Source organism: Silene latifolia, chromosome 7 (genome assembly GCF_048544455.1).
Source record: "Silene latifolia isolate original U9 population chromosome 7, ASM4854445v1, whole genome shotgun sequence".
In the NCBI taxonomy this organism is placed as follows: Eukaryota; Viridiplantae; Streptophyta; class Magnoliopsida; order Caryophyllales; family Caryophyllaceae; genus Silene; species Silene latifolia.
The window spans coordinates 25,356,269-25,373,440 of record NC_133532.1 but is presented as its reverse complement, the minus strand read 5'-3'; the positions used below and the strand labels follow the sequence as shown (position 1 = coordinate 25,373,440).

General features: G+C 33.7%; 1 protein-coding gene across 1 annotated transcript; it reads right to left on the bottom strand.

Moving 5' to 3' along the window:
- Nucleotides 1-12,483: 12,483 nt before the first annotated feature.
- On the bottom strand, nucleotides 12,484-13,632 carry LOC141589897 (F-box protein CPR1-like). Its single transcript, XM_074410518.1, has one exon. The coding sequence runs from the start codon at nucleotides 13,630-13,632 to the stop codon at nucleotides 12,484-12,486; it is 1,149 nt and encodes a 382-aa protein (XP_074266619.1).
- Nucleotides 13,633-17,172: the final 3,540 nt, after the last annotated feature.

The following is a 17,172-nucleotide window of genomic DNA, read 5'->3' as shown; positions in this document are numbered from 1 at the left end:
TTATGCAAGATTAAGATTGAGAATATATAATTTGTTTCCTACAAATAATCACCAAAGTTGTAGTAGCACATTGGCAAATCTCTTGAGTTTAAAGATTCCAGGTTTGACCCTGGCTACAGCAATTTTTTCTTTAAAATATATTTCACCGTGAAAAATCACGGGTCTTATTTAAAGTTATATTTTTTTTAAAAATATATTTGACCCGTGAAAAATCACGGGTCTTATTTAAAGTTATATTTTTAAGACATTTTTTTATCTATAGTACATCAATTCATGCTAGTGACTTAGTGAATATCGAAAGTATGAATACAATGATACATAATCCAACTAAATTAGTGAGGTAAAATATAATACGGAACGAATAAAGTCCCTACAGAATCTCATTTGATACCGTCTTAAACTTAAGACGACCTTTTTTTCCCTTATCTATGCTCGGGCTACCTATATTTACCGTTAATTTTTTTTAATTAAATAAAACTACTTAAAAAATTAATTAAATAAAATTACTTTAAAATTGCATAACTCATCAATTTATCTTTAATAGATACTAGCCAAGTTTACAGCTGGACGAGCAAGGTTGCTCAGTTGAAAATTGTCCAGTCTGGTGGGCCTCACATGTGAGGGGGAGTGTGAAGAAACCCAAAGTTCCACATGTGAGGGTTGTCTTGATAAAAAAAGGAGAAGAATTACCACTTTATAAGGCAATGAGTTACTCCCTCTATTGCCAATTGGTTTTAGAGTGAAACCCTCTTAGGCCTACGTTGTGGAGTCCTCAAAATGAGGTAAGACAACAATTTGAAACTGACGGCATTTGTTACTGTAACTTAAATCACGAATGTAAGACAATAATAATGATGAGTTATCGATGGAAGGAGATTGCGAGGAAGTGATCGATGCGTTGCAAAGTCGTCAAGCTGGAAGAAGTGATTTTCATATAGTCATTAACGAAATTTTGTTGCTTTGTAATAGCTTTAATTCAGTTAGATGGTCGCACATTACTATATTAGTAGGAAGTATAATCGAGCCACTCATTCTTTGGCTCATTCATGTAATTTGGGTGGAAGTAATTTCTTCAATGCCTCGACCATTCCTTGTCGCATCGTAGATATTACGAAAGCCGATTTAATGGCATATGCGTAATCCCACTTTGGGGTTTATTTCAAAAAAAAAAATCGAGTTTGTTATTTGGTGAGATGATGATGATGTGTCAAAGAAAGAACGCATTTTTAGTTCTGCCATTGCTAATGCTCTAAGACCACTTTCCACATAGAACCAGTCTAATTACAAAACACCCAAATAGATTTAGTTAATAAAATCGTAAGAAGATATTTTATTTTGACAACTTAAAATTTATATTGATAACTTATGTATTTGAATATGCTAGTTTTCATTGTAAAATGTCGATTTATTAAAGTAAAATTAAAATAAAAAATAAACTAAATATTGTTTTTGGGCTTATTTCCTTTTGGATTAGTCTTATAGTAGGCCTTATAAAAAAGGGGTCCTGCTATACGTCGTCGACAATTTACTAATTATCGTCGACAATTAATGTAAATTTTCAAGTTTGCCCTCCATAACATAACTCCATTTCCGTCTCACTAAAATGCAATTTCCGTCTCACTAAAACACAAGTCAATTTCCGTCTCACTAACGTCTCACTAAAATCTTTCAAACAAAAAAAAAAGACGGTTTTTCAAAAAAAAAAAAAAAAAGCGGGATTTGTAATTAACAACATGAACGAGAACTTAACGATTATCGATTACCGCACCAAAAATTAATCTAAATCAGAAAATGATTTTTTTTTTCAAAAAAAAAAAAAAAAAAAAAAAATCCGGACGAAAAACATTTTCGTCCAGACCAAGGTCCGGACAAAGAAAATTTTCGTCCGGACCATGGTCGAGACAAAAATATTTTTCGTCCAGACCCAGGTCCAGACAGAAAATATTTTCGTCCAGACCCAGGTCCAGACGAAAAATATTTTCGTCCGGAATTTTTTTTTTTTTTTTTTTTTTTTTTTAAAAAAAAAATTTAATTTTTTTTTTTTTTCCGGACGAAAATATTTTTGCGGACTGGTCTGGACGAAAATATTTTCTGTCTGGGACTGGTCCGATGAAAATTTTTTTTGTCTGGACCATGGTCTAGACGAAAAATTTCTTTGTCCGGACCTTGGTCTGGACAAAAAATTTCTTCATCCAGGCCCTTTTTCAACAATTTTTTTTTTTTAAAAAAAATATTAATTTCCGTCTTAAATTAGTTTTGGGTGCGTGGATCGATAATCGCTAATTAAAATAAGTTTCAATAAATTAAAAAATTAAAATAAAACGAACTATCCCCGAACGGGGTTTATTAGTAATTATTAATTATTTTTTTACGAAAACAAAACAAGACGGAAAAAATATAAGGGGGAGTGTGAGGGAGGGGTAGTTTTGGAAGTTCATTAAAATTGTCGACGATAATTAGTAAATTGTCGACGACCTTTAGCAGGCAGGTAAAAAAGTTGTTGATTATTTTAAAAGAAAAACAAAGCCCAACTGCCCAAGACTTCCTACCTTTGACGTTTTACTTGTGCATATCAGGACTGGTACTCGTAATATTTAATTGTTCTCCTTCAAGTACTCAACAAAGCTGTAGTAGCACATTGGCAAATCTAATGATATGAGATTCCAGGTTCAACTCCTGGCTACAGCAAACTTTTTATTTTTTATTTACAAAAATCCGTTTAACGCCATTCAATCCACCCCTCATTCCCACTGCAGCTCAGCTGATAGACTTCGGGTTCTCGATCAATTTTATTGGTTTACATAGGATATCCATTGTGTCTTCGGCACAACCAACAATAATTCCTTCATTTTCTAGAAGCCATACAAAAGCAACTGTATAACTATTCGAAACAATTTAAACAGAACAAAAAGTTTTGAGATTTTTCAAAGAGCTCGACATATTTTGCAGATAGGTCTAGAAGCTTGCTACGGTTATTAACGGAGTAAAGAGACATGAACTGATGAACTTGACACAAATCAGAGGAATGGTACTACTACTAGAACAATGAAGGTGATTGTTAAGAAACGTAATGTTGTGTGTTATTGATTCACTGGCCTTAACTCGGCTTAAATATATTACACATAGACGGACTCCGTCATTTGGGTTTGGGCTTCGTAAAATACATATATAATCCTAATATTCCCCCTCAAGCTGGAGCATGAAGATCAAGAATGCCCAACTTGCGGAGGAGATAGGTAAATTGTGGAACGCCTAAAGCTTTCGTGAAAATGTCAGCCAACTGTTCACTTGTCGAAACATGCTTCGGAGAAACCAAACCATCAACGATCGCATCCCGAATAAAATGACAGTCAATCTTGATGTGTTTGGTTCGTTCATGAAAAACCGGATTACGAGCCAAGTCCAATGCGGACTTGCTATCTGAGAAAATAGAAATAGGGCCGTGACAGGCACATCAAGACTAAGCAAGAGACCTTTGAGCCACTTCAATTCACACACCAGCTGAGTCATGGACCGATATTATGCTTCAGCAGAAGAAAGAGAGACGGTTTGCTGTTTCTTGGTCTTCCAAGAATGAGGAGAGTCGCCAAGAGTTACAAACCAGCCTGTAATGGACCGTCTCGAAGTAGGACAACCGCCCAGTCGGAATCACACCAGCCAAAAATAGATAAAGGACGGTCAGCGCGTAAAAGAATACCTTGGCCTGGACTACCTTTGAGATAGCGAACAACACGATGAGCAGCTGCCATGTGCTCACTACGCGGGTTGCTCAAAAAACGGGACAAAATGTGCACTGCATAAGATAAATCGGGTCGAGTCACAACAAGATAAACAAGACGACCAATGAGTCGTCTATAGGCCTCGGCATCGTCACACAAAGGACCAGAAGCGAGCCCAAGCCGATGATTTTGCTCGATGGGTGTAGCCGCGGGTTTGGAACCAAGGAGACCTGTCTCAGCAATAATATCAAGAGCGTACTTCCGTTGACTAAGATAAATGCCCTCTTTGCTTCGCGACACCTCTAAGCCAAGGAAGTATTTAAGTTTGCCCAGATCCTTCATATGAAAACATTCACCCAAATAGGACTTGAATTTAGTAATTGCAGCTGAGTTATTACCCGCAATGACAAGATCATCCACGTAAATAAGGACAAATAAACGGACTGTATCTCGTGCGAAAGAAAACAAGGAGTAATCGGAATAAGATTGAACAAACCCAAAATCTTTCAAAGCAGCGGTCACTTTGGCAAACCAACACCTCGGTGCTTGACGTAGCCCGTACAAAGATTTCTTTAAACGACATACCTTGCCTTCCTTGCCTCGACTGAAATCCGGAGGGAGTCTCATATAAACCTCCTCGTCAAGTTCCCCGTGTAAAAACGCATTGTGCACGTCCATCTGGTGTAATTCCCAATTGTTTACAGCTGCAACAGTCAAGAAGGCACGAATTGCGACCATCTTAACCACTGGTGCAAACGTTTCTCCATAATCTAATCCTTCAACCTGATGATTACCAAAAACAACAAGGCGAGCTTTAAGGCGTTCAACTGTACCATCAGATTTATATTTAATTTTATAGACCCACCGACAACCAAGAGCCTTTTTGTCAACGGGAAGATCGGTGAGCTCCCATGTTTCATTTCTTTCGAGAGCATCAATTTCGGCCGTCATGGCTTCACACCAGCCATTGTCTCGGATGGCTTCCTTAAAGGAGGGTGGTTCAACACCGGAAGTAATAGCTGCAATAAAAGATCGATTTTGCTCCGAAAAAGAATTGCAATTAATATAATTTGCTAAATCATAAGGCGTACCTGAAGACGACGTGGAAGTAGTGGAAGAGCTAGAGGACTGGGATGGATTGCGTGTTGTGCGAAGCACGTAGCCTTGGAGCCGTGAATTCGGAAATTTAATACGACGGCCTTTACCCATATTGGCATCGGCATTGTGACCAATATTCTCAACGAATTCGAAGTACTCCCGGTACCCATATCCTCAGACCCATTGTCCAACGTACTGTATGCCGTAGCACCGCATTCCCTTGTTTGTCCGTGTCAGGCCAGAGAATCCGCCCATTGCCCTGCGTTAACCCGTAGCAAGTCCTGACTTCCCCCCGTATTGTCTAAATTGTCAACAATTGAAAAACCATTAAATGGTTCATCCGTAAAAACAGTAGGGGAAGGCACAGTGGACGAGGTAGTGGTGGAAAAAGGAAAGACCGACTCGTGAAAAACAACGTCACGTGAGACAAAATAGGATTTAGTCTCAAGATCATACATTTTTCACCCCTTTTTATCACTCGGGTACCCAACAAAAATACATTTTCGACCTCTTTTTGCAAACTTATCTCCATTAGTGGCCTGATTATGGCCTCAGTTTAGCTCTGTTCAGTTCAGCTCTAAGAAGTCAGAATGAACATGGCCTAAGTTCATCTGATTGATTCAGCTCCATTAAGTTCGAATCAATTGATTCGATTCGATTCGATTCGATTCAATTGATTAGTTTAGTTCAACATTAATATTATTATTCTTATTTTATATTCTTATTGATATGATTATTATTATATTAATTTATTTAATATTGTTATTATCATGGTTATTATATTATTTTTATATTTATTATGTAACTATTATATTTATTATTAATTAATTTGTATTGTTTATATTATTATATTTATATTTAATTTACTTATTTATTATTATATTATTATGATTAATGAGAATATTAGTAGTATTGATATTTATTATTATTATTATTATTATTATTAGAATTATTATTATTATTATTATTACTATTATTATTATTATTATATATTTATTATTTTATTAATATATTTATTATTTCATTAATATATTCATTATTATTAACATTATTAATAACATATCATAAATTGGTATTATTATTATATTATTTATTTTTTAGCTTTTATTATTAATATTATATAATTATTGATAATGTTATCATTTATGTTACTAATATATTATTACTATTACTATATTTATTATTATATTACTATTTTATTTTATTTTATATATATATTATATATTATTATTATTAGATTATATTAGATTATATTATTATTATTATTATTATTATTATTAATGAATAATATTATTATAATATTTATTATAATTATTGTTATTATTGGTACTATAATATTTATTATTATTATTGGTATTATTGTTATTATTTTTAGTATAATCTTTTTATTACTATTTCAGTTCAGTTCAGTTCAGATAAGTTCAGTTTAGTTCAGTTCAGAAAAGTTCAGTTCAGTTCAGTTCCGTTCAGCTTCAATAAGTTCAGTTCAGTTCAGACAATTTTAGTCCAAAAGAACAGGGTCTTAGTTTATGACTTTATGCAATATTAAGAGTGAGTATATGTAAATTGTTTCCTTCAACTAAACAACAAAGTTGTAGTAGCACATTGGCAAATCTACTGATATAAGATTATTTTTCACATGTTTATCTTTCATAAATTCAGCTTGAAGCAATCGTCCAAGCAAAATACCCTTCCCAACAATCTCATATCCCTGGTTTATACTATCTGCTCCTCAAAGTTATCCATCAAGTTCAATGATCAAACCTTGCTAACGATTTCAATTGCAAAAGTCGACACTTTGATCATTTTTTTTTCCAGTTAACATTATTGTGTCACATTATTCCTACTATCCTAGTGCAAATCTAGGTTCATCCAATATGGTATCGATTTTTTGGGGGGTTTTTTTATTCTGTTTTTATATAAATTTAATATTTTTTCAAGAGTGTTTTTGTCAAAAACTACCTAATATTTACCTCATTTTCATGAATACTACCATAAGTTTTTAAATTTGCGAGAAACTACCTAATATTTTTTTACTTTTGTCAAAAACTACCTAATTGAAATTAATGAGCAAACTCGACAAGTTTTTTTCCAAATCAACTAAAATTCCGACAAATAAGTCAAAATGCTAATCGAATTAATTATAATTTTGTCCAAATTAGCCATAATCTCGGCCAAACTAGTCAAAATTGTAGTAAAAAAACTGGAAATAAATGTGTTAGTAGCTAATCAAAACAGTTGGTGGTGGTTAAGTATAGTAAATAATGTATGTTCAATGCCAAAAATAATGTTTTAGAGTTAGAATTTTGTCTAATTTGATCGGATTTTTCATTTTGGTAGTGTCCGACAAAAGTAAAAAAAATATAGGTAGTTTCTCGCAAAACTAAAAAACTTTAGGTAGTATTTATAAAAATGCGGTAAATATTAGGTAGTTTTTGACAAAAAACTCTTTTTTCAGATAAACAACAAAGTTGTAGTAGCAGCTCGGCAAATCTAACCACAAGAGATTCTTGGTTCAGTTCCTTGCTACAACAATTTTTTTGGTCAAAACTTTTTAGGTGGGTGTAAATTGTGTTTTATAGTTACTCTAGACAATCTTAATACAATTAAACGATCCAATCATTTAGTTTGATCCGATCTTTTGCTCATATCGATCCTTGAACTTTCAATCTGGCATAAGTTTTGAGTCGTCTGCCTATTCGCTCTGAAGTGGTGAACTTCAGCATCTTAGGGTGCAATCAACAATTCTTTCTTAACTTCATAGTAACTAGAACTACGGAGCATATTGAAGCAACTGTATAACTCTATCCAAATAATTTAAACGGAATAAAACAGAAAAGCAAAAGTCGTCGACACTTTGATCATATTTTTCACGTGAAGATTGAATTGTCGTAAATTAAACTTTCCCACAGCTAATAATTACCAGCCATTCCATATTGATTATCAGAATTCCATCTGTTTGCAAGACTACGTAATGTTTTCAATGTTTGTTCAATGCAAGTAGAATCATAAATTCTTTATTAATCGTACAAATCACCTGCAAAACCAAATCAAATGGTACACAGTTGGAGGAAAAGAAAAAGAATTGAAAGAACAACAAAGGTGCAGATTAATATGTTTTGGTAGACTATGAGGCAATATTAAGGAATTATATATATGTACATTTAGGTAATTGGGTTTTCTTAGTGGGCAATTTCTCATTTATGACGGACACTATCCGTCACAAGCTTATGGCGGATAATGGCCCTCTCACATAAATGCAAGTGGGAGGGCAAGTGGGACGAATATGGAGCGCCCCACTTGCCCTCCCACTTGCATATTGTTAAAGGGCTACTATCCGTCATAAGCTTGTGACGGATAGTGGCCATCACAAGGAACACGCTTTGTGCTTAGTGTTGTTATTCTCATACAATTGTAGTTACGGAGTATTAATATACTCCATGTTATACGTAATATAGGATTTTTTTTATAGTTATAATTATTTGCATTATTTATTTTATTGAAGTGTTTTGCGGAAGTTGGAGACTCTAATATTGCTCGAAAAAAGCTTCCTTTAAGGAGTCGTTTGGTTGCATGTAGGAATTCGTATTGCCTAGGAGGTCATAAAACAAGTGATTTTAGAATTCACGTGAATTAGGTAAGCCACTTCCTCCATTAATGGAGGAACTAGTTTGAATGCCCGTGCGTTGCAACAGGGTAATTAGCTTATTTATAATGCAAAAAAAAAAAAACGTTATAAGCGTTTAATGTTTACATTATAAGTCTAATGATTTTGTTTACATATAATTAAAATATCTCTTTCAAAAAAAATAAAAGATTAATATATACGTGGGTTAACTCTTATTTATAATCATATATTCACCCCCACCTTATACTAATCTTTCGATGTGAGACAATTCTACTATTTATAAGTAATATATTCACAAAAATTGGATTTTTTTTCTGATGTGGGACAATTCAAATATTTATACGTAATATATATTTATCAAACCTGCATTATTTTTCAATGTGGGACAAATAACATACTCAGAATTACTCCATCTTTTTTGTACTTAGTTCGACATCCAACCAGATCTCGAATATCGAATACAGATAATTGCTGCTCATTATATCTAATAGTTATATTTAAATTTAATAATATGATCAAGTACTCTCCATTAATATTTATACGTTGTTTTTCTTCAAAAAAAATTTAACATAATTGAGATACAGAAATTTCCCGTGGTACCCCTTAATTTTGTTAGATTTTCCATGTTACCCCTACTTTTAAAAATCTGCCTATAGTACCTTTGAGGTTCCATTTTTTTGTCCATGGTACCCCCTAATGTAAAGGCTGTTAAATGGACGTTAAGTTTGATGGCGTGGCAATAAAATAACAATTAAAAAATAATACCCCATTTATTGTTTTATTGGTACGGATATCTCTCTTTTAAATGCAAATTTTATTAACTATATCATTATAATATTGGAAATTTCTCATGGTAACCTTGAACTTTGATAGATTACAGATGCTACCATGGACATTTGTTTTCTATTTTTTTTTATCATAATTAAAATATGTGCAAATGATAAGAACCTATACTCTAATGATAGAATATTTTTTAACACAATTCTAATTATATTATTTAAACATAGTATATTTACCACACATTGAAAAATAATGCAGGTTTGATGAATATATATTATGTATAAATAGTAGAATTGTCCCACATCAGAAAAATAATCCAAGTTTGGTGAATATATTACATATAAATAATAGAATTGTCCCACATCGAAAGATTAGTATAAGGTACGGTGATTATATGATTATAAATAAGAGTTAACCCACGTATATATTAATCTTTTATTTTTTTTGAAAGAGATATTTTAATATTATGTAAACCAATCATTAGACATAGAATGTAAACATTAAACCCTTATAACGTTTTTTTTGCATTATAAATAAGTTTATTACCCCGTTGCAACGCACGGGCATTCAAACTAGTACCAATAATAATCTTGAACTTAAAAAAGAACTGAAATAAAGAAAATTAATACTCCCTCCTATTCTACATAAACTTCCCTCTTTCCTTTTTCATCTATTCACAATACCTTCCCTATTTCCTTATTTAATAAAATGTTATACTTATTTTAATCACCTTACCCCACAACAATACCTCACCTCACCCCACAATAATACTTATTTTAATCAACTTACCCCACAATAATACTTATTTTAATCACCCCACCCACAATAATACCCCACAATACCTTCCCTCTCTCCAATTACCAAACCCCACTACTATACTTTACCTTATTTTATTCCCTCTCCTTAATTCTAGTGCCCCCCATGAATAGGGAGGTTTATCTAGAATAGGAGGGAGTATTATTATTATTTTTTCCTAAAAAAAACAGCTTGAAGACTTCCTAAATTTTCGTGTTTAGTTTATGCAATATTAAGAGTGAGTATATGTAAATTGTTTCCTTCAACTAGACCACAAAGCTGTAGTAGCACATTGGCAAATCTACTGACATAAAATTCCAGGTTCAACTCCTGAGGAGGCTATTAAGCTCGAGCAATTTAAACTGTTTTTTTTTTCCAGTTAACATTATCGTCTCACACTATTCCTACTTTCCTAGTGCAAATCTAGGTTCATCCAATATGGTATCGATTTTTGAGGTTTTTGTTCTGTTTTTATATAAGTTTAATATTTTTTCAACGATAGACAACAAAGCTTTAGTAGCATCTCTGCAAATCAACCATAAGAGATTCCAGGTTCAATTCTTGGCTACAACAATTTTAGATTTTATTAACCTATTTTAAATATAAGTATATTTTACTGTCACTTTATAAACTCACGATTCTGTTATCCGACTCTACCTTCCGATGTTGACCATTTTATCGGTCCTAGTGTCACTTTATAAACTTACGATTCTGTTATCCGACTCTACCTTCCGATGTTGACCATTTTATCGGTCCAAAGCATTACGCAGTATATATTACGATTCTTGCAACAATTATTCAACACTAATCCATGATGATGAAAGCCATCACATTTCTAGCTCTATTTAAATTTTAACAAACTCTATGTAAAATTTGCACATATTGTGATTTTTTTTTTCAATTGGTTTACCTTTCTATTGACGGATTTTAATTATAGTTCATTTTAGCTAATCGACTGGTAGTTATTACAGGAGTACGATTTTATTTTTATTTCTTTAATTTTCGAAAAGTAACATTAAATATGATGTACTTGTAATTGCCCATTTGACAATCTTGAACTTCACATTAAACTAAAATAAAGAGGGAATAAAATTTATTACGGAGTAATTTATTTAAATAAATAAATAAAAAACAAGTCCTAAGACATCCAAATTTGTCATGTTTACTTATGCAAAGGTAGGATTCTATATGAGGTTTGTTTCCTTCAATATAACATCAAAGTTGTAGTAGCACATTGGCAAATCTCTTGGTATTAAAGGATTCCAGGTTCAACTCCTGGCTACAACAATTTTTGCTGGTCGATTCTAACTTTTGATAGCCACAGCCCAGGAAATCCCAAATAAATTTTATTTTTTCCTCCAGCCTTTTGTTTGATTTTATGGCTTCGGAGACATCCTTCATAAATCATAGCCAAGACCCTATAGAGTTGAATGCATCTTCCCACCACATGTGCTCCCTTACCGACAACCCTACTCCGTAACCCTTGTAGGTAGGTACCTTGATGTATCCTTTGCATGAGCCAATAGCTGGTCAAGGGCGAGTTGGGCTAATCCATTGACATTGGCGTGTGCGCTTCATGGATCGGTTCCGAGTGTGTAGGCACATAACCCGAAGTCACTTATTTTCAGGCATGTTAATGACAGTTATGATTTACTGTTTAACTTCCTCATTAACCCATTGGATTCAGTTGATGCAGTGATGAGAGCCAAGGAAATAAATCATACGGAGTATATTAGTAGTTTAGGGTAAGTTACTACTCCTAGTTCGGCTTTCTAAAAATTTTTGTACCTCTGATTAATATTTAATAGCACTGAAACAAAAGATTTACCATTACAGTTTTATTTACAGTATCGTCTTTTGTGTTCTGTACAAAGATAAACAACAAAACTGTAGCAACACATCCACAAATCCAGCCACATGAGATTCCAGGTTCAATTCCTAGCTATAGCAAACGTTTTCCATTTTCCCCCTCAACACTAATCAACTACTCCTTAAAATGGCTGCAGCATAAAGGCTAATGGTGATTGACATCCATGCAGATGCAATTGATAACTGCAAATAGATTTCCGTCATTGGGCATTGAATTGCATATTATTGTGGCAAACTCTAATTAGTATTGAGGAATAGGTAAGTGATGCATAAATTGTGTAACAACTCAGACAATTACTCGTATAATAATATCGGAAGAAAAAAGTGAGAAGGGCAATTTTGGAAAATATGTACATGATTGAGTCCAACAGCTCTCAAAACCTTGGAATTTTTAAAGCAAACAGTTTCATTATACTCCATAGTATATCAAGTAATCAAACGAGATTTCTAATACAATCAAGTAGTCTTTTGCGTCTCAATCACTTGCTTGTTCACATTTTACTAAAATGCCTCTTACAATGAATATGAAAGGTAAAAAAATAACTGAGACGGAAAGAGTACAAAGTAAACGAGTAAACTACAATACTGAACTCCTTACTCCTTCATTTCCTGCAACTTTGTTAGGGAGCATCCTGGAATCCGAATTAGGCTTGCAGTACAGAGCATAACTGCAGATCTATCTTTAGGCGGTGGCTTTAGTTTTAAGGGTATCCTTTTGTTATTTTGTTGATCATACCATTTGAGAACACTCCCATGACCATTATAATCTTGAAGCAATAAACGTTGTCGTCCGTCCTTGGAACAAGCAAGTAAATATTTAGGAAGTTGAAACATCTTCTTCATTGAACCATCTTCTTCCATCACCCAAATAATTGCCGAGTCATGTACGTATAACCGTCCATTAAACTTTCCAAGCCGTACAATACTCTTCAGTACTTGATTTGGTAAACTTAGATCGTCTGTCCATTTCTCATCAGCGACATCAAAACGAGCAATTCTATAGTCTTCGGTGAAGCCTTTTGTCGTTTCAAATAAAACAAGATAGTGTAGCATATTGTGTCCGAATATTGCTTGGTGTATGTTTGACCAACGTCCCTCGGTTGAAATTCGAGTAAGGGGGGAATAAGAAGAGGTCCATAAGTTAGTCTTCAAGCTGTATATAAATATATGGCCGTCTCTGTCTTCTTCCATCCACAAACGTTTAGTCACTACGATCTTATAGTCGTCGTGTTGACTATCATAACTAAAACTATATAATACGCTGTCATCAGCCAACCAATGCTCCCGTATCTTCTCCGAGGGAGGAAAGATTGATTTGAAAGTACGCGTTGTAAGGTTGCATATAAGGAAACTCCTAATCCTATTAGAAGGCATGGCGGTAACATTAAAGCAAACCAAGCCATTGCAAGAACCTACTTGACGAATACAGTCGTCGTCTTCAATGGTAATAGGCCAATTCAATTTGGTCACTTTAACCGGAGGAGGATGATCATAAAGATTATCGACCACACAAAGGATACTAGTAGTCCAGTATAGGATACAGTTGTTGTGTTGCGAGTTGGGCTCGAGGGATTTGTTAAGATGGAGTTTAAGGAAAAGGGGGTTATTGTTGATAAGATTGTACCACTCTTTGCATACGCACTTGAATCGTAAGACCGATTTAGCCGGTAACCAAACCAGTATATCAACCATCAAATCTATTGGTATTCGATGTGCTACAATTCCACACGCACGTTTCGACATCGCCTTTAAACACCCTCTACTGAGTACTGAATCTCAAATTCAAGTATAAATATACAGCAGGAAGTATTTTGGGTTTAGGAAAGTCACTGATTTTAGTTGGTATTCCTAATCAGGTACGGAGTACTAATTTTAGCTAATGGTTATCGTCTTCTACCCTTTAAATTTTGATTTTTTATTTTGTGAAATCCTGATTTTTAACTTAAACAACGGTGTGACCCAGGCGTTAGGTAATATATAGGACATCGTCCCATAAGCAGTGAAAAATCCCCTATTTACTAAATGAATAGGTGAACTCAAAAGTTTTCCCTCCAAAAAACATCTTTTTAAATAAGGAAATTATTGATAATTTAATTGTATTCACTAAATAAGGAAATTAATAATTATAATATATTTCATTATATAATCTTTTTCATTAAAAATTAACTTTTTCATCAAATTTTATAATTTTCACTAAACACTAAATTATACTCCCTCCTATTCTACATAACCTTCTCTCTTTCCTTTTTCATCTATTCACAATACCTTCCATATTTTCTTATTTAGTAAAGTTTTATACTTATTTTAATCACTTTACCCCACAACAATACTCATCTCATCCCACAACAATACTTATTTTAATCAACTTACCCCACAACAATACTTATTTTAATCACCTCACCCACAATAATACCCCCACAATACCTTCCCTCTCTCCAATTACATAACCCCACTACAATACTTTACCTTATTTTAATCCATCTCCTTAATTCTAATGCCCCCATGAATATGGAGGTTTATCTAGAATAGGAGGGAGTAGTATTTTAAATAAAACATAAATAAAATAAAATTATAAACTACTAAATCTATTATTGATGCTATTATTTAAGAATGACTTGACTCATACTATGTATAAATAAAATTATAAATCGTTTGATTACTTTTTTTTTTTTTTTTTTTTTGGGAGGGGGGGGTCGTTTTGGTTACTTTCATGACAAAAACAAATGAGAGAATTAATAAATTGGAATCATTAGCTTTGTGGTATAAAAAATAGTTTTTAAAAAATACATTTCAGCACGTTACTCAATTCTCTTTGATTAATTTTCAGTTTTAATTTTTGTTTTTTCTCGAAAAAAATACAATAACGAGAAAAATGAACAATTAATTAGATACCACTATTATTTTGCAGTTAATTTTACTTGGTTTTCTTGAATAATTTTACAGTTTAATTTTTTTTCTCATATCAAAATATAATGACATAAAATATGAAAAAATAGCGAGGTATTAACTTAGCATTATTAAGTAATATAAAAATAAAAACTCTATAAATACCGCGCATGCGCGGGATCTAAACTAGTATGTATTAATTAAAGATAAATAGATAACCGAGACGTAATATAATCGTAGATAAACAGATGAGTAATTTGATCATTCACACTCAACTTGTTCCACTTGTCATTTAATAATTGGTCATCTCCTCTTTCCTTAGTCTTTGTGCCAAACCAAAGGACAACAAATGACCGGGACAGAGGGAGTAGATAACTAGTTTTTCTGCCCGTGCGATGCACGGTTTCTATATTGTTATTTTATAATATTTATTTGTCATTTCTAGTAAGGAAAATCCTGCACAATCGTGTCGGGTATATAGAACGGAACGATTTGCACTTGTAACTATAAATTACGGGTTAAGTATTATGGAGTTTCAAATACTTTGTACGGAGTATATATGTCTATATCTTGATCTAATTGAATAAATATATTGATAAATTTTGTAGTTTTAAGTGAATTAGAAATTAAACTTTCCATAAAAATAACACTTGATCACTTTCTGATTTTTTTGCTTATTTCCAAATTCCATAAGTGGAGGTCGGTCCCTTATTCCCAAAGAAATCAACCCCTTTATAAATACCAACACAACCATACTACTACTCTTCCCATCATAAATTCACATACATACCCTACATATAAACAACAACAAATTTTCTACCAAGTATCTAACTCTTAATTAATTAATTAATTACATAAAAATGGCGTTAATTGCATGCGAGCACAATGATCTAGCCATATTTCCAGAATCGTTATACGATCGTATATATGTTCGAGTGGTATACGAAGATATTCCAGTTATAGTATACCAAGATACGAGAACGATTCTTAGATCAACCATAAGTAGTACATCGTCAAACCCTATTTCTCCCTACTGCCCTGATTGCATTGCTAATATCATCGACGAATTCATCTCCATTGGCAGCTCAAACCAACAACCCGAACAGTTACTCCACCAACTACAAACAAGGGTTGGTCTTGAAATCGAACAACTTGAGAAACTTGGAGATGAAGAAACGGGGAGAATTCGCGATGTCTGTGTTAACTTTCAAAGATACCATGATATACGTTGTACAAGCGCTCAAGAGCTAGAGGCGACCTTGTTAGGTGCACGGGCTGCTGAACTGCTTTATGTGGACGAGTATGTCGAGTACACGATGAGGACTAACCCTGCTGCCAAGTCGGTTGTTGATGAGCTCGAGAGGGTGGACACGGTGACCAAGGAGGATGCCATGTAAGCACGAGTTTCACGAGGATTGTATTGTCGTGTCGAGTGGCTAACTAGTAGTCATGTTTGTCCTCTTTGTCGTTTCAAACTGCCTCTTCAAGTTTCTAATAATTAGTTTATTTTTAAATTTATTGTATATGTAGTACATCTGTACATGTCTATGTATGGTGAATCATAATTTTATTTGAGTGATTATTATAAATTCTGATTAGTTTTTATTGAGATGAGATTGATTGTCTAATATTATATATCAACCAACGAATATGTTAGCCTATATATTTGTTAAATTCGTAGTATTTATTGGTCGTGAATAAGTAAATGGAGCGATCTCATAATATAATTGTGCCAAGTTCGTTGTTGTATGACTTGTATCTACTCTGAGTCATTGTCTAGGCGTAGGCACTTCTCTAGGCAAAACTCCATTTTCGATATGGCGAGGTTGTTACTTGTTATTGATAGATGAACCATCTCAACCAAAACCTTAAGGTGATGGTTGAGGCCAAACTATTATAAATATTCCTATTACGCTCCCTCACTCAAATACCCGTTGGGCTTGAAGAGTGGTTAGTTGTGCACCGGCTCCCCTGTACCGTGTGCTGGTTTCCACTTCGAGTTTTTTGAGGGGTTTTGAGGTTGCCAGGATTCGAACCCGTGACCTTCGGTCACACCTCAGGCTCCCACTGTGATAGATGATGAACCATCTCAACCAAAACCTTAAGGTGATGGTTGAGGCCCAACTATTATAAATATTCCTATTAGTTATTAGGGTTAAAGACCATTGTTGTGGACAGATTGATCACTTGTGGATCGAGGTGCATTACGTAGCCATCTATATCTTCGTCGTCGTCCGTGATGAAATTCGGATGTGATACTATCACGCGATCGATGCGTTGGTGGGTGAAATTTACGGAGAAATTAGAGAGTTTGGCATTATGGAAATCATAATTAACCCGGTTATCGAGGCAATAGTCGATGATTTCAATTTCTCTAAGCAATTTAGGGAGTGATGG